At 44.8% G+C, this 25,901-nt stretch overlaps 2 protein-coding genes across 4 annotated transcripts in view; both read right to left on the reverse strand.

Moving 5' to 3' along the window:
• The window catches only part of TMEM131 (transmembrane protein 131), a 254,703-nt gene that overhangs the window by 14,105 nt on the left and 214,697 nt on the right, over positions 1 to 25,901 (reverse strand). For all 3 annotated transcript variants that reach the window (XM_028832201.2, XM_015112922.3, XM_077958821.1), the window contains exons 32-33: positions 5,705 to 5,880; positions 2,131 to 2,255 (exon numbers count right to left, since the gene is read on the reverse strand). In XM_028832201.2, the coding sequence (XP_028688034.2) occupies positions 2,131 to 2,255; positions 5,705 to 5,880 (301 nt within the window). The remainder of the gene's footprint in view (positions 1 to 2,130; positions 2,256 to 5,704; positions 5,881 to 25,901) is intronic.
• LOC144333671 (uncharacterized) lies at positions 3,181 to 5,694 on the reverse strand. The gene has a single exon (XM_077958830.1). The coding sequence runs from the start codon at positions 3,825 to 3,827 to the stop codon at positions 3,327 to 3,329; it is 501 nt and encodes a 166-aa protein (XP_077814956.1). The 5' UTR covers positions 3,828 to 5,694; the 3' UTR covers positions 3,181 to 3,326.

Genomic DNA, 25,901 nt, shown 5'->3' on the forward strand with positions numbered 1-25,901 from the left:
TTTTGAGACGGAGTCTCGCTCTTTCACTCAGGCTGGAGAGCGGTGGCGCGATCTCGGCTCACTGCAAGCTCCGCCTTCCGGGTTCACGCCATTCTCCTGCCTCAGCCTCCCAAGTAGCTGGGACTACAGGCGTCGCCACCACGCCTGGCTAATTTTTTTGTATTTTTAGTAGAGACGGCGTTTCACCATGTTAGCCAGGATGGTCTCAATCTCCTGACCTTGTGATCCGCCCGCCTCGGCCTCCCACAGTACTGGGATTACAGGCGGGAGCCACCGTGCCCAGTCGATTTATCTTTTAACTACATATTGAGAGAGCATGGGTTATTGCCATAACTGCCCTTTGACTGGGCGGTTCAGGACTGACCAACCTACGCTTTTTGGTTTACCAGAGAACTAAAAACCCTTGCAAAGGTAGTGACACTCAAGCAATGTCTCTGACTAACTTTCCAAATGCAAATTTGCTAATGGTCAACTTGTAAAAAAAAAATCAGAATACAACAGAAGTCAGTGGAACAGGAATGGGGGTTAGGATTAGTGTGTTCTATCTGCTTCACAATACTGAGCTCAGGCATTAGGGCTAATCAACAGGGCCAATTTGGTGACAGTCACCTATGGAATGGTATCTCTAAGGTAATTCTTAGAAGCCCTGATTTTAAAATTTATCATCATAGGAATTATTGCATGTCTACCTCACAAGATTTGTGCAAATGTAAAAATGAGGATTTTCATTATTTGGACTTATTAGCCTCATTTACTTTAAAATATCTGATCACTCACCTAAGCCTGTAAAAGGCCTAGAAGAAGAATCTCTAGCCAGTAGCCCAGTGTTATTCCTGTCCTGGGGTACCAGGATATTGGTGTCTCAGGTGGGTTTCTCTCAGGAGAGATCCAAGTATGTGAACCTCCTCTGCAGAAGAGGTGATCTCCTCTTCTTTCTCCCCTCAAATGATCAACCACCTGACACCATTCTGCTAGACGTTCCTTCTACCTGGGCCAGACTGCTCTCAAACTGTGGGACCTGGTCACTTGAACTAACAATTTCCACAGAAGAGTAAATTTTAGGTACAAATACTTCATTACTAATCACCACCATATACTGTATTATTTCATAAATTCAGGAACAAGGTTACATTTTACTGCAGTAACCACTAATTTCTTACTAGCTTTTGGGTTCTACAGCATAGGACTAGCCCTGCCTGAAGCCGTAAAATCTAAGGACAGAGTCTAGGTCAGTGGTGCTTTTGCAAAACTCAAGTACGTTTCCCAGGATGAGAGTAACAACAGACCTTCCACAGATCTAAGGTTCACACTTCCGATGACAGACAAGCTATGTCTTCCTTTTAAATTCACACCTAATTTATTCGATTTCCTCTATCACTTCCCACTGATCACAACCCACAAGCAGGCAGATAGCAGCTCCCATGCTGATGACGGTTCCATACGATGAACCAGGAAAGTTATTATTGACGCACCAACACTAAAATTATGAGGTAGACGCTGAGCCAAGGTTAAATGAAAATGTGAAGTAACTTCAGTTAACAACCCAACAGTTCAACTCACTCATCTCCCTGGGGAAACAGCCTGCACGAGCCCTCCCCGTGGGGGCCACTGAATCCCGTCCCATGGGGAGGAACTGGAATTATTTAATGGTAGAACTGTCTGACTGCTGACATCTGCCCTGAACCACTTTTACGGAAGAATAAACTTTTCCAAGTTTCATGGCACAGAACTCTAGATCCCAACTGGCTTAACAATTCAACAGACCCAGAACTCTTTTGGAGGAAAGTCATGCTTGTGCCTGTGGTTCAATCTTCAAGGTCATCTTTGTGCAGAAGTAAAATGGATCTCAGCCTGGGACTGAATCACCAACAGAAATTTTCCTTCTACATTTTTATAACAGATTGTGAGCTCTGCCCTCTGCACATCTGACTTGAGAAGCATATGGCTGTTCCGAGTCAACAAGAGTACATGTCAGGTGACAGAAAAATCCCAAGAGGAATGTGATGCCGCACCTGGATTTTGCTATAAACCCCCCTAAAAGCCAAGCAGCTGACCAAATCAAAACAGCACCTGGCGTTTGCCAGCAACTTCTTTATAGACCTTATTTCTCTGTACTTTTATTTCTCTCACCTGGGTTTCACATCTGTTGGGATTTCTTTCTTAATTAAGAGTTTTTTGCTTTTTTGCTTCACTTGAGACATTTCACTTTCTTGTTTTTCAGGCATGGCTTGTTTTCCCTTTTGCTTTTCTGTATCCTGTAAAAAATGGACACTTAATTGCTGAGAAGGATTAATAAAATGACTGAAATTAGTTCCATTTTAAGATACAGACACAAAATCAAAGATGTAAAAATATACAAATCATATATGTAAAAACAAACCCCTTTCTTCAAATCTGTCTTCATTGTGGTTCTGTCAATTTTTCGGCCTTCTTTAATTTGTCTCGGCCGGTGCGGCGGCTCATGCCTGTAATCCCAGCACTCTGGGAGGCCAAGGCAGGTGGATTGCCTGAGCTCAGGAGTTCAAGACCAGTCTGGGGAACATGGTGAAACCCTGTCTCTTCTAAAAATCCAAAAAATTAGCTGGGCATGGTGGCGCATGCCTGTAATCCCAGCTACTCGGGAGGCTGAGGCATGAGAATCACTTGAACTGGAGAGGCGGGGCTTGCAGTGAGCCAAGATCATGCCACTGAATTCCAGCCTGGGCAACAGAGCGAGACTCCATCTCAAAGTAAAATTTGTCTCGACTATGTTTTGGTGAGTTGGAGTTATAAAGAACATCATTTTAATTTACACTCATATCCTGACTGGAGGTGATGGTGGCAGTGGCAGTAGCAAACTGGTAGCTTCTTTTCAAGCACTGGGGAGTAAAACATGTATTTCCCTAAAAGAAAAGTTCAGTAGAGACTGCAGTATAAAGTCAAGCACTCCAGCCATGCACCCCATCCTGAGCACAAACTGTCAGGACAAGAGAGCAGTGCCGGCAGCACACAGGGGCCACGCTCGCCTGCCTGCGACTGCGGCAGGGTTCCGACTGGTTTAATGCTAACAGCTGCTCCTTCAATGGGAAGGGCTATTCGTCCACTTCATCCACACACATTTACAGGTCACCCACTTGGTGCCAGGCCATGGGATTACCAAGAGGGCCCAGTTTCTCCTCCTAAGGATGGTGAAGTCTAGCGGGAGGGAGACACATGATGGACGCCAGCAGGGACCTCTGCTGTGGAAATGTTACTGGCCATTGCAGCAGCACCGAAGGGCCGTCCTGCCCACTCGAATGTGGAATCTGGACTGGGTGGCCACACTCAAGATGCATCTTAAAGCCGTGCTACCCAGCACAGCCAGGACCAGGAAAGTACAGAACCTGCCCCACGTGTTTCTGTGGCAATCTGACATCGTTGCAGCATCCGAGTGTGAGATCAGTGGACCTGTCTCCCGAACAGGGTATACATCTACTCATGTATTGTGTGTGTGGTTTTTTTTTTTTTTTTTTTGGAGACAAAGTACTCATTCTGTCGCCCCTGGGCTCAAGCGATCCTCTCACCTCAGCCTCCTGAGTAGCTAGGACTACAGGTACATGCCACCACGCCCAGCTAATTCTTGTATTTTCTGGAGAAACGGGTTTCACCATGTTGCCCAGGCTGCACTCAGGTGCTGCTGAACCCGCCTGGGGAGCTGCATGTGGAGTGGGCTGTGTACTAAGAGCAACCTGGTTCTCCGCCACAGACAATCTGTGAAACTGTTCACGGGAGCACTGGTGGGGACCGACGGGGAAGCACGGACTCAGCAAAGGGGGACGGCGATGGCTGTGCAGGGGAGCTATAAGCATGTGGTGAATTAGCGTCTACCCAAGAGCTTTACAATTTATGATTATGAAGACAGCTTGGATTTTAGTAGGTCACACCCGGTGACTCCATTTAACTGTCAAGAGTAAATAGCCAGAGCTAGGGCTGAAACAGCTCCCTGGCTCACACATCGTTTGAAACCATTTTGAGTTACTCATGAAGTCGCTGAATACTTGGCCCATCGGGTATTTTGTAAACCGTGAGCTTTTCGAGGACTAGGGATGTGGCCTTTTGTCCACTGTTGGTGCCTGTGCACCCAGCACGTGGCCTGGCACGTGGGTGCTCAATTCCTGTGTGTTGACTGAATGAGTAGAACAGAATTGGAAAAGACGTGCAAGAGAAAATGACCTATCCAAGTTGGGATTTAGTTGAGAAGAAAATACACATTAACAGACAGACTGAGATCAGTCGCAGAGAAATAAAAGCAGCCTCTATGCAGATTGCCGAGCAGGAGGAATGACAACGCGCTGGAGGGCAGGAGGAATGACAACGCGCTGGAGGTGACAGGGTAGTAACCAGACAAGCAGGTCTCACGAAGGATGTCAGTTCTGAGCTGCACAAATAGCATGGAAGGAGCTGGGGACACAGGAGGGAATGAACAACAGGGAGCTAAGAATGACACCAATGGCTGAGCACAAAGCACTGGCCGCTGGGGGCCACTGGAGAGGGGCCGCAGTGGGGTGAGCAGGAAGAGGCCGGCAGGTGGGAAGGGAGGTGGCAGAAAGGTGTGCAGAAAGCCTGGCCTGAAAATGCCTTCCTAGCTCTGATGCACAGGGTTTCAACTGCTGGGATTTTACTCAAAGTTCAGCACAGGGCTTTCTGCTTCTCTGAAGTCATTTGTTAAAGCGCTAGAAACCACAGAGCTCCAGCACTAGCTCGGAGTTGGGCTGGGGGTAGACAGAGGACCTCGGTAACGGTAAGGGAACGCAAAGGGGAAGGCGGCTGACTTGAAAGTAAGTCACATATAAATTTCATTTTAAACATTAATGCATGTGAACAAAACATTGATGCTGGAAATCTGTAAGAAGTCATTCCTCGGTCACTAGACTAAAACTAAAAAAGAAAGTCTGTTCTATAACATTAAAGGCTATATTAGGATCAGTTTAGATTTGAAATCTATTGATCTAAAAATCAAAGTGCCAGAGTGGGATGATTGCCCTTTGTTGCACACCCCATACTACTCACAGCAGTAATCTGACCCCGCCACTAAGGCCCACTGGACCCGACACTTTGCACTGCTCTTCCTGCTGTGCTAACAGCCCCGGGAGCCGAGGCCTCCCGCGGGCAAGGCAACTTCTTGGCGTGCTGATGTATCCTGGGCTGGGCTCCTTGTCCCCGGGGGCCATTAAAGCCTGGGGTCTTTCCTGGGGCCACGCTCCCTCCAGGGCAGTCACCACTCTACTGCTTGGGAGTAAGCTGCCACCAAAACCCCGCTTCCAGCAGGTGCCAGGAGCAACATGACAGGAAAACACAACCTAATTAAAATGGTAGCGTTCCTTCTCATTCTTCTGATCCTTAAAATCTGAAAGAAGTTTCATGAGCTAGAACAGTTACTACTCCAGACAGTCCCTAGCTTTCAAGCAGTGTTTCCAGTTTCTAACCGTCTTACTTTATTAACATGCTTCCAACTGTTCCTCCCCGGAGGACGTGGAGCCATTCATCCCCAGAGCTGTGAATGCTGTCTGCAGGGGAGTGACTCTGGAGGCATGGCCGGCACATGAACCACTCCTCAGTGGGTGTTCATGCTAGATTTAAACATTACTTTTGTACTAAAACCAGAATCTAGGAGATGGAAGGTCTTGTGCGCTGCAGGAGACCTCTCTTTCTCCCTCGTGTTTTGTTTTGTGAGATCAGCCCGTACCTCCTTGAGGAGCGGCTCTGTGTCGGGGTTGGAGGTCTCTGTGGTGGTGGAGGAGCTGTCATCATCAGCCAAAGAGTCCTTCAGCTCATCTTCCTGCGGCTTTCCCTTTCCCTTCTTCTCCTTCTCCTCTTGCTTCTTAGGTGGTTTCACCTTGCGCTGAAGAGGTTTTCCTTTCCCTGAGGATAAAAATTAAGGTAAAAGAACTCTTTATTTTTTTTTTTTTTGAGACAGAGTCTCGCTCTGTCGCCCAGGCTGGAGTACAGTGGCACCATCTCGGCTCACTGCAAGCTCCGCCTCCCGGGTTCACGCCATTTTCCTGCCTCAGCCTCCCGAGTAGCTGGGACTACAGGCGCCCGTCACCACGTCAGGCTAATTTTTTGTATTTTTAGTAGAGACGGGGTTTCACTGTGTTAGCCAGGATGGTCTTGATCTCCTGACCTCGTGATCCGCCCGCCTCGGCCTCCCAAACTGCTGGGATTACAGGCGTGAGCCACCGCGCCTGGCCAGAACTTCTGATTTTTAAATAGCTAGCTTGGAAAACAAAACAATTACAACTTTTTTTTGAAGAGGCTGGACTCTTTTCTGATTAAAAAAGGTTTCTTTTTTTCTTCTCTAATTAAAGCTTCCCAAATCCATTTGACTTTGTGATGAGAACAATTTAAAAAATCAACTTTACTGAGATACAACTTACATACGATAGAACACACCCATTTTAAGGGTACAGGTCAGTGAGTTTGGACAAACCTGACAGTTTTGACAAATCTGTATGTCTGTCTCAGAATGTTCGTAATATTCTCCAGAGGGTGATGGAGCTTAGAAAAGTTACAGAAGTGGAAACCAGAGATCCTCTGACATCTGCTGGGAGATGGAAGCCTGACGGTGACATGAACAATGAGGAACCCAAGTCCTGCCCTTTAGGTATGCTGAGTCCCCGCAGTGTAGCCACAATGGCTGGGTTCAAACCCCGGCAGCTTTCTACAAACCAGCTGCCTGATCATGGCCTCTCATCTGGAAGATGGAGAGACAAGACCATCCAGGGCTGTACTGAGGAATTATACAATCCCTGGGAACGGTGACTGGCGCGTGGGTGCTATGTAATGCTGTATATATATGGACAGAGAGTAAAATGGACGTACAGAACGCCAATTACTTTTAAAAATCTGGATGCTATCAAGACAAACGAGAACCAACCCCGAACGTACTTCCCAGCGGTGTTGTGTGTGCTGGGAACACAGCAGTGAACAACATAACCCCTGCCCTCATGGAGCTTACAATCCAGCAGGACTAGACAGAGGCAGAGAAAGCCCCGGGTTCTAGCACCTCAGATTGTGCCTGCAAAATCACCTGGGCAGGCAGGCAGGTGCAAGCTGCAGAAGCCACACAAGCCACATTTTAACCCAGTCTGTATGGGTCATAATTTCTAATACATCCCTTCAGTAATGGTGACTTAATACAAATTAATTAAAACTCCAGTGTTTTATGCGTTATCCCAAAGAATATCACCATTAATGGGTGCCTGCCAGAGACTCAAACCTCAGTGTTTAAAACGGGTTGTCAAACTGTGGCTCATGGGCCAAATCTGGCCTGCAGTCTGTTTTGTATGGCTTGTGAGCTAAGAATGATTTCTACATTTTTGAAGTGGTCGAAAAAAAGACACACATGAGAAAAGGCAACAGAGATAGTTTGTGGCCCACAAAGCCTCAAACATTTACTACTTGGCCCTTTATAGAAGAAGTTTGCTGAGCCTGAGCTAGAAAAAGAGTAAGTAAATCTCTTAGTGATTTCCAGGAATTGTCATTTCATCATTTATTGCACACTGATTCCAAGAAGTGTTAGATTTGAAACCAAACTGGGATAGTAAGTCTCAAAAATGGAAAGGGCATGGACTAACTAGTTTGTTTAATTATAATCGTGCCACTGTGCCCCAGCCTGGACAACACAGCAAGACCCTGCCTCAACAAACCAAACCAAATCAAACCAAATCAAACCACACCAACAAAAATCTGGCCCCTGACCTACATCGAAGAGCCAGAGCTTCTCCCACCACGGCAGACAGGAAGGGCAATGTCCTGCTTTGCTCCACGAGCTCTGGGATTTCTTACATTCTGAGAGTTCAACAACAGCACAGGCTGAGAAGACCTCAAAATTTCCCATACAATCAAGATCAGTTCCCCATATAATAAACTTCTCATCCGCAATTATATAATTTTATCATGCTTAGGTTTACTGCGTGAGGGGTAGTAAATCTGTATAAATAATCCATATTTATAATAACCTGAAACTTCCATAATAAATACAAAATGGCTGGAAATGAGTTTTCAAAAACTAAACTCAAAAAGTGAAGCAATGAATAGACAGATCAACAGTTTTTGATTTGTTAGATCAAAAAATACCTAACAGATCAACAGTTAAGCTGAAAACTTCAATAACAAAAGGTTAATTCAGCTCACGCCTGTAATCACAGCACTTTGGGAGGCCCAGGAGGGCAGATCACTTGAGGTCAGGAGTTTGAGACCAGCCTGGCTAATATGACGAAACCTCATCTCTACTAAAAATATAAAAATTAGCTGGGCATGGTGGCGAGTGCCTGTAATCCCAGTTACTCAGGAGGCTGAGGCAGGAGAATCGCTTGAACTCAGGAGGTGGAGCTTGCAGGGAGCCGAGATTGTACCACTGCACTCCAGCCTGGGTGACAGAGCGAGACTCCGTCTCAAAAAAAGAAAAAAAAAAAAAAAAAAAAAATTATTGCACGAAAGAGTAATTTACCCTTTTTACCTTAAAATCATCACCTTATTAACTCAATATGCAGCCCTTGGACTTCTGTCCCTAGCACCTTAACAGATGTGATTTCGAAAAGGCTGACAAGAATCTCTAACCTGTTGAAGCCCATGACGCCTGTCATTCCTCTTTCTACACGACCTTCCTGTTCCACTGCACACCGCAGAGTGTACCCCCCGAGCCCATGACGCCCATCATTCCTCATTCCACACCACCTTCCCGTTCCACTGTACACCGCAGAGTGTACCCCCCGAGCCCATGACGCCCGTCATTCCTCATTCCACACCACCTTCCCGTTCCACTGTACACCGCAGAGTGTACCCCCCGAGCCCATGACGCCCGTCATTCCTCATTCCACACCACCTTCCCGTTCCACTGTACACCGCAGAGTGTACCCCCCGAGCCCATGACGCCCGTCATTCCTCATTCCACACCACCTTCCCGTTCCACTGCACACCGCAGAATGTACCCCCTGCCCCTGCCGGGCCCCACCACGAACCCCTTCTTCTGACAACTTCACAACTGGCTCTGTCTTTGCTGGTATTCCCTAGAGATCTGCCCTTGGAGCTTTTTCCTTTACATTCTCCCTAGGGCTCAATTTCACTAACATCAACAATCCGAACCCCAAATGTCTGAAACTGAGTTAACGATCCTAAAAACATCGCATGGGTTCTCAAGTTTGTAATTATTGTTCTTAACCAGAAACACTTTAGAATAACCCACGGAATGCTAAAAAGAAAATACTGCAGTCTGGGCCCGACCCCTCAGGGTCTAGGCGCCACCCCTCAGAGAGGTTCTGACTCAATAGTTCTGGATGGAACCTAGAGATTCTCCTGGGCACCAGGCTGAGAGCCCCCGGTCCACGGCATCAACATCAACCACCCAGAACCTAGAGATTCTCCTGGGCACCAGGCTGAGAGCCCCTGGTCCATGGCATCAACATCACCCACCCAGAACCTAGAGATTCTCCTGGGCACCAGGCTGAGAGCCCCCGGTCCACGGCATCAACATCACCCACCCAGAACCTAGAGATTCTCCTGGGCACCAGGCTGAGAGCCACTGGTCCACGGCATCAACATCACCCACCCAGAACCTAGAGATTCTCCTGGGCACCAGGCTGAGAGCCACTGGTCCACGGCATCAACATCAACCACCCAGAACCTAGAGATTCTCCTGGGCACCAGGCTGAGAGCCCCTGGTCCACGGCATCAACATCCATCCAACCACCCAGACTAGGAGCTACCTCAGGGCCATGTATGATTTCTTCTGCTGTTTGGATTCCCAAGTTCAAATGTTAGTGGGAGGGGAGACAACGTGCCTTCCCTAACCTGATTAGACTGGATGGCCAACGTCTGGCTGCAGGCAGTCCCTGTCCCCACAGGCCGCGCAGGGAGTGGCCCGTGCCTCCCGCTTGCCCCTGGGTGGGCTGGAGCAGGAAGCTGACGCTCAGGGCAAGCGTGTTCCTAAGGGTCTCGTCTCTTCCTCAGGGCTGGGTTCCAGGAGAAAGACTGGGCTTCAGGGAAAGGAGAGACTCCTCCAAATCTTTTGTTAGGTCAGTAGTTCTCAAAGTGTCCCCCATTGCCCCAGAGTCCACATCACCTGGGACCTTGTTAGAAATGCAAATTCTATGGCCATTCCAGACCTACAGAACCAGAACTCTGCGGGTAGGCACAGCAATCTGTTTAACAAGACCTCCAGGTGACAGTAATAATGCATGGTCCATTTAGGAATCCCTGGGCTGGGCGCAGCAGTGGCCTGTAATCCCCAAAGGTTTGGGAACCCAAAGCAGGAAGATCACTTGAGGTCAGGTGTTCCAGACCAGCCTGGGTAACACAGTGAGACCTCATCTCTACAAAAAATTTTAAAATCAAACTAGCCGGGTGCGGCGGCACACACCTGTAGCTCTAGCTACTCAGAGGACTGAGGCAGGAGGATCTCTTGGGCCCAGGAGTTTGAGGTTACAGTGAGTCATGACTGCACCACTGCACTCCATCCTGGGTCACAGAGTGAGACCTTTTCTCCAAAAAACCAAAACCAAACCAAAACAAAACACAAAACAAACAAAAAAAAGCAAACACAAAAACAGAAGAATTCCCTGGCTTTTAGGTATAAATTTTATCTAGGTTTATCAGAGACCTGTTGGGGGAATTGCTGGTGAAAATGCAGGGCCTCATTTCCTATTTCTCTGTCCCCTGGGACTCTCTGGTGGGTAGGTGCCGTCATTCAGAGCAGAACTGGGGGAATTCTGAGTCACTTGGAAGAAATGATCTAAACGATGCAATTTTGCCATCAATCCATCAGTAGGAATGGATTCTACTTCTAAAACCTCCAACTCCGTTCTCATGCACCCCCACTGCCCTCCCTAAGCCCAGGCCTTCCTCAAGTGTTGCCTGGCCACCCACAACGGCCTTGTCTCCCTGCTGAGCGTCTCTTCCTGCCCCACTCTCCCACCCCACTCCGTTTTATACACTGTCAATAGCCTGACTTCCTTTTGAAACATTTTTAAAGCTTAGAAATGTTATCCTGTCCCTCATTTTCTATAGGATAAAGTTCAAATTTGGATTCACCTACCTTACCAGTGTCTGCTCCAGCCTATCCCTAACTCTTCCACATGCTCCACCCTTGACCTATCAGGGCCAATTGTTGTATAACATATATAATTATTATTTACCAATTAAAAAACCAGAATTCAGAGGGAGACTGTCCTTTCAAGGAAGAATTAATGAACTCAATGAACAGTGGAGAAGACAGGATGTCTCCTGGATGAAGCGTCCCTGAGGCTGGTCACCCTGCCTGTCTGCTCCCACGATCTCCACACAGACTCCTCACCTACTGAGGTCATGTAATCATTCAGGTCTGTCTCTGGACATGAAGCTCTTCTGCAACATTCTCCCTGAGATCGTCCCTTTCCAGGCTCCTGGCATGGACTCCCTTGACTCTATTTGCCATACAGCATAAGCACCTAAGGGCCGGGATAAGGCCTTACTCATCTCTCCAGCCACAGTGCCTTGCACAGCACCCAGCACGTGGCAGGTGCCCAGCAGCATCTGCCAGGCTGCACGAGTCAGTGTTTCGCCTTCTCAACAGTGAAGTGTACCAACACTGTGTGACCTGCTCTGAGACTCACTAACCCAAGTCCAAATGCTTATCCCATCTCAATCCTTTATAAGTCACTTATCCCATCAATAAGTAGACTGCAATGCTCTTCTGGGACGAGTGCTTATGACCAGTGAGTTTGGTTTTTGTGAGATCAGTACCAATCTGTGGCTTTACACTGCGAATTTCTACAAATGACTTTCCAATCCCATTTCAGTCTCTACACTTAGTGGAGCCCAAGATTTTCCCTAATTGGGAAACATAAATCTCATTTAAACAAACACACCAACCAAACACCTGGAGATTTATACGTTTGGGAAGATGGAGCAGATCTTTTCCTTATTCTTCCCGCCAAGCACAACTGAAAACTCTAGGCAGTGTACAAAAAGCAAAGAAGATGACTGAAAGGCAGAGAAGGTGACAGACTGGAGGGAGACTGGGGTCTGAGGACAGGCATGATGGTAAGGTTCCCGGGTTTTCTTTCTGCCACACACATCCACTCAGAAACACCAATGTGCAGAGATAAACAAAGCCTCAACAAGTCAGCTCTCTCTTGCCAAAGGTGCAGGAAAGGGGCAGTCTAGCAAGACAAAGGCTGCAGGCCAACACCACAATAAGAACTGGGGTGCCATCTCTACCCATGCCAACAAAGGCCAAAGTGGGAGCCAAGACTTCCACCTTTGCAAGGCTGTAACGAGACATCCCAGCATGCTGGTGGTGGTGCTGTCAGGGAGGGCTAAGCAGGCAGCTGAGCCTTTCATTCCCGACAGTCAGTAACGAACACCCCTTCCCGGCCACGCACTAAGGAGCCAACTCCAGAGGAGGCCTAGTGGACAGTCAGGACTTCTACCACTGCCCAGCGGGGTCAGCAAACACAACATGGGAACCGGAACTCCCAGCCCTACCCAGCAGTAATGAGGAGCCTCCCTGCCCTTGCGTGTCAACAGAGGACAGCAGGAAACCAGGACTTCTAACTCTGCCTGGCAATAAAAAGGGGGTACAACCCCTTCCTCTTCCTCTGCCACAGCAGTCAAAGCCGGCTAAAACAGAAGGTTTAGTTAGGTAAGATCCAGTCTCAGAACATTAATACCCAAATGGTCCAGGTTTCAATCTAGAGCCACTCTTCATACCAAGAATCAGAAATTTCTCAAATCAAATGAAAACACAAACAAAATAATAAAGAGATGCTGCCAACACCAAGATGAGAGAGATGTTGAAATTAGCTGACAAAGCCATCATAAAAATGCTTGTTCAATGAGCAATTATGAACATGCTTGAAACAACTGAAAAAACAGCCTCAGCAAAGAAATAGAAGCTAAAGAAGAACAAAATGGAAATTTCAGAACTGAAAAATATAGTAACTGAAATAAAAAGCTCACTGCATGGGCTCAGAACAGATGAGACAGGAAATAATCAGTAAACAAATATAGACAATTAGAAATTATGAAAGAAAACGGACTACAAAAAAGAACAGAGCTTCAGGGACCTGTGCAATTACAACAAAAGATCTAACATTTGTGTTATCAAAGTCTCAGAAGGAAAGGAGAAAAAGGGAGGGCTGAAGAAGTACCTAAAGAAACAATGGGTAAAAACGTCCTAAATCTGGCGAGACTAAACCTATATAGATTAAAAAAAAAAAAAGAGCAAACCTCAAAAAGGGTAAACAGAAAGGAATCCACATCAAGATGCGTTGCAATCAAATCTGTGAAAACTAAAGACAAAAAAAAACCTTGAAATCAGCCAGAGAAAATGACACATGACCTACAGGGAAAACACAATTAGAATGACAGAGTTCTCATGAGAAACCACGGAGGCTAAAAGGAAGCATTTTTCAAGTTCTCAAAGAAAACAAGTGTCATTCCAGAATCCTATACTCAGATGAAAATATCCTTCAGGAATATTCGGACATTCTCAGATGAAAGAAAACTCAGAGAATTCAGATCCAACAGACCTACCCTAAGAAAATGGCCGAAGAAAGTGACTAAAACAGAAAGGAAATCATCAAAGAAGGAACCTTGGAGGATTAGGAAAAAAATATATAAACAAAACAAGATTTCCTTCATATCTTAAGATTTCTAAATTATGTTTGATGACTGATGTAAACATTCAAACACTATCTGATTTGGTTCTAAATGTACGTAGAGGAAATATTTAAGACAACTAAAGCAAAGACACATAAAGGGAGATGAGGTTTCTACAGTTCACTTGTGAGGGTAAAATGATGACGCCAGGACCATGAGGAGTTAGGTACATATAATGTATGTCTAAAGCAACCTCTAAAAAAAAAAAAAAAGCTATATGAAGAGATACATTAAAAAATGCTACAGATGAAACAATTCTAAAAAATATACAAGTAACCCACAAAAAGGCAGGAAAAAGAAAATAGAGGAAACGAAATAAAATGGCAGATTTAAGTCCTAACATATCAATAAGTACATTAAAAGTAGACAGTCTACTTATATAACAAATACAGAGACTGGCAGACTGGATTAAAAATCATGACCTAATTATATGCTGTCTATAAGAAATGTCCTTCAAACGTAATGATATGGGCAGGCTGAAGTAAAAGGAGGGAAAAAAAATCATGGGAACATTAATTAAAGTAAAGCAGGAATGGCTATATTAATACTAGATGAACATGAGAGGAAAGAAAATCACTAGAAACAAAGAAGGACATTATATAATGATAAAACAGTTCATCCACCAAGAAGTTACAGCAATCTTAAATGTAAACGCATCAAACAAAAACACTGCAAACTATGTAAAGCAGAAACACCTAAAAGAGAAATCCACAATTACATCTGGAAATGTCAACAACCTTCTCTCAACAGTATAACAACTAGACAGAAAAATCAGAAAGGAAAGAACTTAACACCATTATCAACCAACAGGCTCTAAAGAACATTTATAAACTAGTCCACACGAAACAGGAGAATATACATTCAAGTGCCCGTGGGTCATAAGCCAAGACAGACCATATCCTGGGCCATAAAACAAACCTCAACACATTTAAAATAAGTGAAATCATTTGTAGTGTATTCTCCAATATAGTGGGTTCAAAGTAGAAAGCAGTAACAGAAAGATAGGCCAAATCTCCAATCTTGGAAGACTGGAAACTAAGCAACACACTTCTAAATTATTCATGGGTCACAGAAAGTCTCAAAAGAAAAAAAATGGAAGGGAATAAAACTGAAAGTTCCATGTATCAAAATTTGTGGGACAGCAACAAAGCAGGGGTGAGAAGGAAATTTATAGCACTAAAAGCATACATAAAAAGGGGGGAAAGTCCTGTATTCACAATTTAAACTCCCACCTTACGTAACTAAAAAAAGAGCAGAAAAATAAACCTAAAGCAAGCAGGAGGAAGGTAATAACAGAAGGCACTGGGATGAAACAGATAAGCAATGGAGGCAAATCAATGAAACACAGAGCTGTTCTTTGATGAGATCAATAAAACTGACAAACCTAGGAAGACTGACCAAAACCCCCCCTACAAAAAAAAACAAAAAATAACTAAAAAAGAAGACACAAATTACCAATACCAGAAATGAAACAGAATATTCCTATAGACCCTAAAGACATCAACACGGTGGTAAGGGAATACTATGAACAACTCTATTCACATAACTGTGATAACTTCGATGAAATGATGGACCACCTGATTGAAAACACGACCACCACAACTCACCGAATATGAAACAGATGCTGTGACCAGCCCTGTAACTATTAGGAAAGCGAGTGAAAAATTAACATCTTCCCCCTACTTTAAGTCAAAGTGAACTCCAAACTAAGTTTCACACTTCATACAAACTGAACTCAAAATGAATCATGGACTATAAAAGGATAAAAAGACACACTACGGACAAGTGAAAAATATTTGCAAACCACATATCTGACAAAGTACTAGTATCTAGAATATGTAAACGACACTCAAAATCAATAGTAAAAAAAAACCCCAAACAATCCAATTAAAAAAACGGGCAAAAGACATGAAGAAGAGATTTACCAAGGAGAACAGACAGACGGCAAATAAGCACATGAAAATATGTTCAACATCATTATCCATTAGGAAATGACTGCAAAGAAAAAACACAAAGAGGTATCACTTATCTACACACTTATCAGAATGGCTTCAACAGAAAAAACGGAGATGCTGCTGAGGACGTGGAGAACCTGGATCATGCCCACGCTGCTGGTGGGAATGGAATACAGCACGGTCATCAGAGAAAACGTTTTGGCGGTTTCTTTAAAAAAATGAAATATGCAACTATCACGAGACCCAACAAATTCACTGCTGGGCACACATCGCAGAGAAACGAAGCTCTGTGTTCGTACAAAAACTTGTACACAAATATTTACATCATCATAAGAGCCCTAAATTACACATAATCCAAACGTTCTTCAATGAGCAAATGACTGAAAAACCTGCGGTACACCCATACGATGGACTACTATTCAGCAATAAAAAGCGACAAACTGGTGAATCTCCAGAGAATTAAACTGACTCAGAAACACCAAAATGGCACATTCCTTTCGGGAAAAAGTTCTCCTTAGTCTGGCAACTATTAATCTCCTCCATGTCCACAATTTTGTCATTTCAAGAATGTTACATGAATGCAATCACAGCTGCCAGACTAAGGGGTAAGCTGAAGAAGGAGGGAAGTGAGTGTGGCTAGAAAAGGGCCTATGAGGATTCCTGTGGGCTTGCAAATGTTCTGTGTCTTGGCTGTACCAGCATCACTATCCTGGGTGCAATATTGTACAGTGGTTTTGCAATGTGTTACCATTGGGGGAAACTGGGTAAAAGGTATATGGGATCTCTGAATTTATTATTTGCATATGAATCTACAGTTATCTCAAAATAAAAAGCTAAAAAAACAAGTGGCCAGATACGAAGTGGCTCATGCTTGTAATCCTAGCACTTTGGGAGGCTGAGGTGGGGGGATTGCTTGAGCCCAGCATGGGCAACACAGGGAGACCCTGTCTCTCCAAAAATAAAAAATAAAAATAAAAAAATTAGGCATGGTGGTGCATGCCTATGGTTCCAGCTACTTGGGAGGCTGAGGTGGAAGAATCCCTTGAGTCTGGGAGGCTGCACTGGGCTGAGATCACACCACTGCGCTCCAGCCTGGGTGGCAGAGTGAGACTCTGTCTCAACCAAACTCCCCAAAACCAAAAACCAAAAGTCTTTACTGACAAAAACATTTGTCTCTGACTGCGGGGTACCTTGGGGCTAACCTCAGTGTGTGGAAGAACACTTCGGCTGCTAAACATTTAGCGTGGACCACCCACTAGCTATACTTACCCACGGTCACCGTAAATGCTGTGCGTGTGGGGGAGGGAGGCTGAGTGTGCATCTGGGAGGCACGGTGTAGGTGAGGAGCTCTCATTCAATGTGAAGATGTTGGGTTTGACAGGGGGCCAATAGAAAAGATCTATGTGAAGAACATTGCCATAGTCTCTGTAACAGAGACACGATAACTGTTCTACTATTCGATGTCCTCAGATTCAGGCAGGAATTCAATGACAGCAAACTCTGTTTTCTTGTTTCAGATGAACTCCTATGCCCCCTTTTCCTTCAGGAGAACTATATGACATTCTTCCTCAACCATAACCGCCAGAAAATCTGCAGTTCAATTTAACACTTAATGGTAACAACTAACTTTATTCTAGGTTTCTGCTGATAGTACCATAACTAAAAAACAGATGAAACACCGAAAACCATTTCTGACTTTCATTCATTGTTTTACATGTGCTTTGATAATTTAAACTATCTCTAATCTGTTTTAAATGTAGGCAAACTATGAATTACTTATGTAAAAACCATGTCCGAGACATTTACTTCATCTTTATCGTCACTAAATGCTGTACAATGAATTTGTCTGAGCTACTTGCTCTGAATGAATCGCTAGTCTAAGCTAGTTAGTTGCCCCTCTCCCACTTTAAATCCTTTCATTTAATTGCCACCCAAAAGAATTACTTCAGGGAAGTTTCAATCACTAGCAAATGGGTTCTCTGAACGTGTGTGGTCCCACGTCAGGCCCTGTCGTATCAGTGACAGCACCTGAGAGGGTCATCTCTGGAAAACCTCCAGAGAATCACCAATGGTGACCTCCAGAAAGAATCTCCTGATTGTAGGCTAGGGGTGGAGCAAGATGGCCAAATAGGAACAGCTCCAGTCTCCAGTTCCCAGAGCGAGCGACACAGAAGACAGGTGATTTCTTTATTTTCAACTGAGGTACTGGGTTCATCTCCCTAGGGAGTGCCGGACAATCGGTGCTGGTCAGCTGCTGCAGCCCGACCAGCAAGAGCTGAAGCAGGGCAAGGGATCGCCTCACCTGGGAAGCGCAAGGGGGAAGGGAATCCCTTTTCCTAGCCAGGGGAACTGAGACACACAACACCTGGAAAATCAGGTAACTCCCACCCCAATACTGCACTTTACCAAGGGTCTTAGCAAACTGGCACACCAGGAGATTATATCCCATACCTGGCTGGGAGGGTCCCACGCCCACGGAGCCTCCCGCATTGCTAGCACAGCAGTCTGCGATGTAACAGCAAGGCAGCAGCCAGGCTGGGGGAGGGGTGCCCGCCATTGCTGAGGCTTAAGTAGGTAAACAAAGCCCCTGGAAAGCTCGAACTGGGTGCAGCCCACAGCAGCTCAAGGAGACCTGCCTGTCTCTGTAGACTCCACCTCTGGGGACAGGGCACAGCTAAACAACAACAACAACAACAACAACAACAACAAAAAGCAGCAGAAACCTCTGCAGACACAAACGACTCTGTCTGACAGCTTTGAAGAGAGCAGTGGATCTCCCAACACGGAGGTTGAGATCTGAGAAGGGACAGACTGCCTGCTCAAGTGGGTCCCTGACCCCTAAGTAGCCTAACTGGGAGACATCCCCCACTAGGGGCAGACCAACACCCCACACCTCACACGGCGGGGTACACCCCTGAGAGAAAGCTTCCAAAGCAAGAATCAGACAGGTACACTCGCTGTTCAGCAGTATTCTATCTTTTGCAGCCTCTGCTGCTGATACCCAGGCAAACAGGGTCTGGAGTGGACCTCAAGCAATCTCCAACAGACCTACAGCTGAGGGTCCTGACTGTTAGAAGGAAAACTAACAAACAGGAAGTACACTCACACCAAAACCCCATCAGTATGTCACCATCATCAAAGACCAGAAGCAGATAAAACCACAAAGATGGGGAAAAAGCAGGGCAGAAAAGCTGGAAATTCAAAAAATAAGAGCGCATCTCCCCCTCCAAAGGAACGCAACTCATCGCCAGCAACGGATCAAAGCTGGACGGAGAATGACTTTGATGAGATGAGAGAAGGCTTCAGTCCATCAAACTTCTCAGAGCTAAAGAAGGAATTATGTACCCAGCGCAAATAAACTAAAAATCTTGAAAAAAGAGTGGAAGAATTGATAACTAGAATAATTAATGCAGAGAAGGCCATAAACGAACTGACAGAGATGAAAACCATGACACGAGAAATACATGACAAATACACAAGCTTCAGTAACCGACTCGATCAACTGGAAGAAAGAGTATCAGCGATTGAGGATCAAATGAATGAAATGAAGCGAGAAGAGAAATCTAAAGAAAAAAGAAGAAAAAGAAATGAACAAAGCCTGCAAGAAGTTGGGATTATGTAAAAAGACCAAATCTACGTCTGATTGGGGTGCCTGAAAGTGAGGGGGAAAATGGAACCAAGTTGGAAAACACTTTTCAGGATATCATCCAGGAGAACTTCCCCAACCGGTAGGGCAGGCCAACATTCAAATTCAGGAAATACAGAGAATGCCACAAAGATACTCTTCGAGAAGAGCTACTCCAAGACACATAATTGTCAGATTCTCCAAAGTTGAAATGAAGGAAAAACGGTTAAGGGCAGCCAGAGAGAAAGATCGGGTTACCCACAAAGGGAAGCCCATCAGACTAACAGCACATCTCTCGGCAGAAACTCTACAAGCCAGAAGAGAGTGGGGACCAATATTCAACATTCTTAAAGAAAAGAATTTTAAACCCAGAATTTCATATCCAGCCAAACTAAGTTTCATAAGTGAAGGAGAAATAAAATCCTTTACAGATAAGCAAATGCTTAGAGATTTTGTCACCACCAGGCCTGCCTTACAAGAGACCCTGAAGGAAGCACTAAACATGGAAAGGAACAACTGGTACCAGCCATTGCAAAAACATGCCAAAATGTAAAGACCATTGAGGCTAGGAAGAAACTGCATCAACTAACGAGCAAAATAACCAGTTAATATCATAATGGCAGGATCAAGTTCACACATAACAATATTAACCTTAAATGTAAATGGACTAAATGCTCCAATTAAAAGACACAGACTGGCAAACTGGATAAAGAATCAAGACCCATCAGTGTGCTGTATTCAGGAGATCCATCTCACATGCAGAGACATACATAGGCTCAAAATAAAGGGATGGAGGAAGATCTACCAAGCAAATGGAGAACAAAAAAAAGCAGGGGTTGCAATACTAGTCTCTGATAAAACAGACTTTAAACCAACAAAGATCAAAAGAGACAAAGAAGGCCATTACATAATAGTAAAGGGATCAATTCAACAGGAAGAGCTAACTATCCTAAATATATATGCACCCAATACAGGAGCACCCAGATTCATAAAGCAAGTCCTTAGAGACTTACAAAGAGACTTAGACTCCCATACAATAATAATGGGAGACTTCAACACCCCACCGACAACATTAGACAGATCAACGAGACAGAAAGTTAACAAGGATATCCAGGAATTGAACTCAACTCTGCACCAAGCAGACCTAATACACATCTACAGAACTCTCCACCCCAAATCAACAGAATATACATTCTTCTCAGCACCACATCACACTTATTCCAAAATTGACCACATAATTGGAAGTAAAGCACTCCTCAGCAAATGTACAAGAACAGAAATTGTAACAAACTGTTTCTCAGACCACAGTGCAATCAAACTAGAACTCAGGCCTAAGAAACTCAATCAAAACCGCTCAACTACATGGAAACTGAATAACCTGCTCCTGAATGACTACTGGGTACATAACAAAATGAAGGCAGAAATAAAGATGTTCTTTGAAACCAATGAGAACAAAGATACAACATACCAGAATCTCTGGGATACATTTAAAGCAGTGTGTAGAGGGAAATTTATAGCACTAAATGCCACAAGAGAAAGCAGGAAAGATCTAAAATTGACACTCTAACATCACAATTAAAAGAACTAGAGAAGCAAGAGCAAACACATTCAAAAGCTAGCAGAAGGCAAGAAATAACTAAAATCAGAGCAGAACTGAAGGAGATAGAGACACAAAAAACCCTCCAAAAAAATCAGCGAATCCAGGAGTTGGTTTTTTGAAAAGATCAACAAAACTGATAGAACGCTAGCAAGACTAATAAAGAAGAAAAGAGAGAAGAATCAAATAGACGCAATAAAAAATGATAAAGGGGATATCACCACCGACCCCACAGAAATAAAAACTACCATCAGAGAATACTATAAACACCTCTATGCAAATAAACTAGAAAATCTAGAAGAAATGGATAATTTCCTGGACACCTACACTCTCCCAATACTAAACCAGGAAGAAGTTGAATCCTTGAATAGACCAATAGCAGGCTTTGAAATTGAGGCAATAATTAATAGCCTACCAACCAAAAAAAGTCCAGGACCAGATGGATTCACAGCCGAATTCTACCAGAGGTACAAGGAGGAGCTGGTACCATTCCTTCTGAAACTATTCCAATCAATAGAAAAAGAGGGAATCCTCCCTAACTCATTTTACGAGGCCAACATCATCCTGATACCAAAGCCTGGCAGAGACACAACAAAAAAAGAGAATTTTAGACCAATATCCCTGATGAACATCGATGCAAAAATCCTCAATAATAATACTGGCAAATCGGATCCAGCAGCACATCAAAAAGCTTATCCACCATGATCAAGTGGGCTTCATCCCTGGGATGCAAGGCTGGTTCAACATATGCAAATCAATAAACGTAATCCAGCATATAAACAGAACCAAAGACAAAAACCACATGATTATCTCAACAGATGCAGAAAAGGCCTTTGACAAAATTCAACACCCTTTCATGCTAAAAACGCTCAATAAATTCGGTATTGATGGAACGTATCTCAAAATCATAAGAGCTATTTATGACAAACCCACAGCCAATATCATACTGAATGGGCAAAAACTGGAAAAATTCCCTTTGAAAACTGGCACAAGACAGGGATGCCCTCTCTCACCACTTCTATTCAACATAGTGTTGGAAGTTCTGGCCAGGGCAATCAGGCAGGAGAAAGAAATAAAGGGTATTCAGTTAGGAAAAGAAGAAGTCAAATTGTCCCTGTTTGCAGATGACATGATTGTATATTTAGAAAACCCCATTGTCTCATCCCAAAATCTCCTTAAGCTGATAAGAAACTTCAGCAAAGTCTCAGGATACAAAATTAATGTGCAAAAGTCACAAGCATTCTTATACACCAGTAACAGACAAACAGAGAGCCAAAATTCAAAATCCTCAAAATTCAACCTCTTGGATTTCCCATCCCTTAACTCATCCATGTTCTCCATCTGTGAAGTTCCTTCTGGCTAAAGGTCCTCCCCCACGCTGCTAATTCCACACTGCCAGCACAGCACCCCACCGCTCTCCTGCCAGCACTCCTGTGACGTCCTCTCTTGCTGTCTTTTTGCTGTCCCTGCCCCACACAACTCCAGCACTGTCCTACTCCACCAACTACCCAGTTTTCATTCTTCACCACTGGGCTGCAGGGTACAACTGAGAAAGTGACACGGGCCGGAGGCAGTGCCTCAGTGGCCCTCGGCAGGGCCTCCAACGTTGCTGAAGGGGCCGTGTGCAATCCAAGTTTCCTGCCCCTGCTGACTCCCCCGGCCTACAACGTTCTCAGCGACGTGGAATTTGACTATTCCAAACTTTGTCTATTTTGTGTTTCTACCCTACCACTCACTCCAAGCAGTCTCAGAGGATGACTTGTTCAAGTAAAAACCTCCCTAAACCCACATGCTGCCTCAAGTTGACTCCTCAAGTTCAAGTGAAAACCTGTATCCTGCCTCTCCACCTCTACCAACTCACCCGCACCGGCACACCTGCGGAGTGTCCATCCTTTTATCATCTACCTAACTGGGCCTCGGCCCACTCCACCACCTGGGCACATGGTTTCACCAATTATCTCCTCATTTGCTTCCCCCTCCCTCTTTTTCTTTGAGGAGGCAGCACAGTGTAGGAGTTAGAATCACACACACTGGGGCTTGCTCCTGTTCTGCCCAGCGTTGCTTTACTGGAAAACTGTAGCAAGCAGTGCCAATCACCAGGGCGCACGAGACATTGTGGTCACGTCTGAAACCTTGGCAAGTGTGGATCAGCACTGCTGTCTCAGCCCTATGGGCTTCTGACCTTGACCCAGAGATATTTTCAAGCACCACGTTTCCATGTATTATTCATTTTTCATAAAAAATACTGTCTTCTTGGTTGTAACTCTATATGTCTAAAAATAAAAAAAACCTACTATACATACATACTTTTTTCTTGTTAAAAATTAAACAGGGGGCCGGGCGTCGTGGCTCAAGCCTGTAATCCCAGCACTTTGGGAGGCCGAGACGGGCGGATCATGAGGTCAGGAGATCGAGACCATCCTGGCTAACAAGGTGAAATCCCGTCTCTACTAAAAAATACAAAAAACTAGCTGGGCGAGGTGGCGGACGCCTATAGTCCCAGCTACTCGGGAGGCTGAGGCAGGAGAATGGCGTAAACCCGGGAGGTGGAGCTTGCAGTGAGCTGAGATCCAGCCACTGCACTCCAGCCTGGGCGACAAAGCGAGACTCTATCTCCAAAAAAAAAAAAAAAAAAAAAAAAACAGGGAAAATACAGGTTAAAGAGTAAAAGCCCCCAACACACTCACTAGTTAGTGGCCACTCTTAACAGTCTGATGTGAAAGTTACTCTAAGCCACAGTGACTTGGTCTCAGAGGTGATTGCACTTCACACAAACTGTTCTTTCCAAGGTCACAAATAACGTCCTCAAGTCCAGGCTCCGCGCGCACTCTTCAGCCTCTGCTCCGCCGGGCCCTGCCTGCTGGGATGTGCTAACCACACCTTCTACTGCTTTCTGTCGTGCTATCTGCTGGCTGCCTTCTTGTTTGGCCTTGCTCTCAGGATTCTCTGCTTGTCCCAATTCTTACCCTCGAGACCAAGTTCCAAACACATGCTTCTGCTGGGATGCTCCACAGCCACCTTCAACGCAGCAGGCTCCTGCCCCAATAATAACCATGGCGGTGGTGACACCCTATGATGTGGGGAGTAACTCTTCTCTTCACTTTAAAAATAACAAGTGGAGGCTCAGGGGAGTCATTTTTTCCAAAGTCACACAGTTAGTAAGGGGGCGGGGTCAAGATATAATCTGCACCTGCCTAACGGCAGAGCCTGGCCTCTGGACGCCACAATTCTCTGCCTCTCCCTACCCTCGATAAAGCCAAAGCCAGAAACGAGAATGGCCAGAGACGCCACCATTTCTCTGGGTAATGCAGACACTGAGACCCAACTGTGCCAGACTCATGGTTTTCTTGGGTTTTAGCCTTCAATCCTGCAATGGCCGCTGTCCAATCCATGGGGTTTAAGTGTTACAGGTGGGAGAAACCAAAGAAGTACAGAATCTAATTCAGAATCTTAGTCGGCAACATGAGTCCCTGCTCAGGCCAACCACCAAGAGGCGGCATTTCTGGGCATCACCTGCCACCGGAAGCAGGGACTGGAGAGATGGCACAGCATGGCTGGGCGGCTTGCAAGCCATTCAACCGCTGAAGGCAAGATCCAGGAAGATCAACACATTCACTCGAAGAGGTCACTTGGAGCAGCTTCCAAAAGCCAGAAACTACACAAGCTCATTACAAGAAATAATTTTAGTATGAGATACCAGGGGGAGAAAAAAAAGAACGTGTTGCCCCTAAAAAGAGAATGTTCATATGTAATGTAAACCCGCTATTTGCAGGGGTGTGGGGGTGAGCTTCTGAAAGATTATAAAGGTTCTGTACAGCTGGAAGCCTATAGTTTCATAACATACTACTAGTTTGCAACCCCAAGGTCAATGCCCACCTTTTAAAGTTCATTTTAAAGACTGTCTTTCTATATGCATGCTATACTTCAATAAAAACACTGAAGAAGAAAAAATATATAGATACAGTCTCCTTCCTTTTTACCAAACAGCATCATTGGGAAGCATAGTGAGTAGAGAAGCCGCTCCTGTGAAGCCTGTAACCACTGTCTCCTCACAGGCTCAAGAGCCACCAATAATGTGGCATCCATGCTCCCTCACTGAGTGTCTTTTAGTAGGATGACTCTAGGACCACTGAAAATTAAAAAGTATTTCACTTTAAAATTTAGGTTCTCAATGAGTGATCCTGAAAACAGAACTGGACCCATCATGCTGATGTTGGAAGACTGTGTTAGACACAGGAATGAGGTAGTCAATTTGACTGCCCAACTCTTTCTTTGTGATAAGAGAGGATAACACAGATTTATTTTATTCATGCCCTAAATGTGGGAAAAAATGCTATATAACTTGATCTAATTAAAAAAGAACTTCTAAGTATTCACTTAAGATTATTCTAAAAATTACCCTAAAATATGTAAGCTCAGTTAATAATGGGTTAGCCAAAAAAGGACTTCTGTAGAAGGTTAACCAATCATATTCAAGACGTCTTACTGTTTTACAAATCCGAGTGTGTGTAATTCCAAGAGGACTCAACAGAGCTAGTTTTCATATTACTGGGACTAAAAAATTATCTGAAACTCCTAGACTCTGGGATGTCAAGTTTCTTCTGGACTCTTAGGGCTGCCAAGATCCCTGTTTTCTGTATAAACTGAAGCCAAAAACTCCTTGGTAAATCATTCTGGAAGGGACTGATATAGGCTTGGAATCAGGTATATTAGCATGCTGCCACGAGAGAGAAAGGAGACGCAAAAAAGCTCAGGCTGTAAAGGATGAAATTGCAATACAACTAGAGGCTATTTACTGGTTTTTACCTCTTGATTCTGGAGCTTACAAACTGGTCTACCTATCTGTGTGTGGTGCAGACTTCCAAGCTCCCAGTGGTGTCTACCTCTTGGTATTTATGCCCTTGTGTGGTTCTCTCTCCTGGAGTGTGGGCTGGACCACACTTCGAATGAGCACAATACTACAACATTGATGGGATGTCACTTCCCAGATCATAAGAAACAGTGACTTCCGTCCTGCTTCCTCCTTGCCCTCTTGTTTGTTCTGGGGGAGCCAACTGCCAAGCTG

Source organism: Macaca mulatta, chromosome 13, assembly GCF_049350105.2.
Source record: "Macaca mulatta isolate MMU2019108-1 chromosome 13, T2T-MMU8v2.0, whole genome shotgun sequence".
Classification (NCBI taxonomy): Eukaryota; Metazoa; Chordata; class Mammalia; order Primates; family Cercopithecidae; genus Macaca; species Macaca mulatta.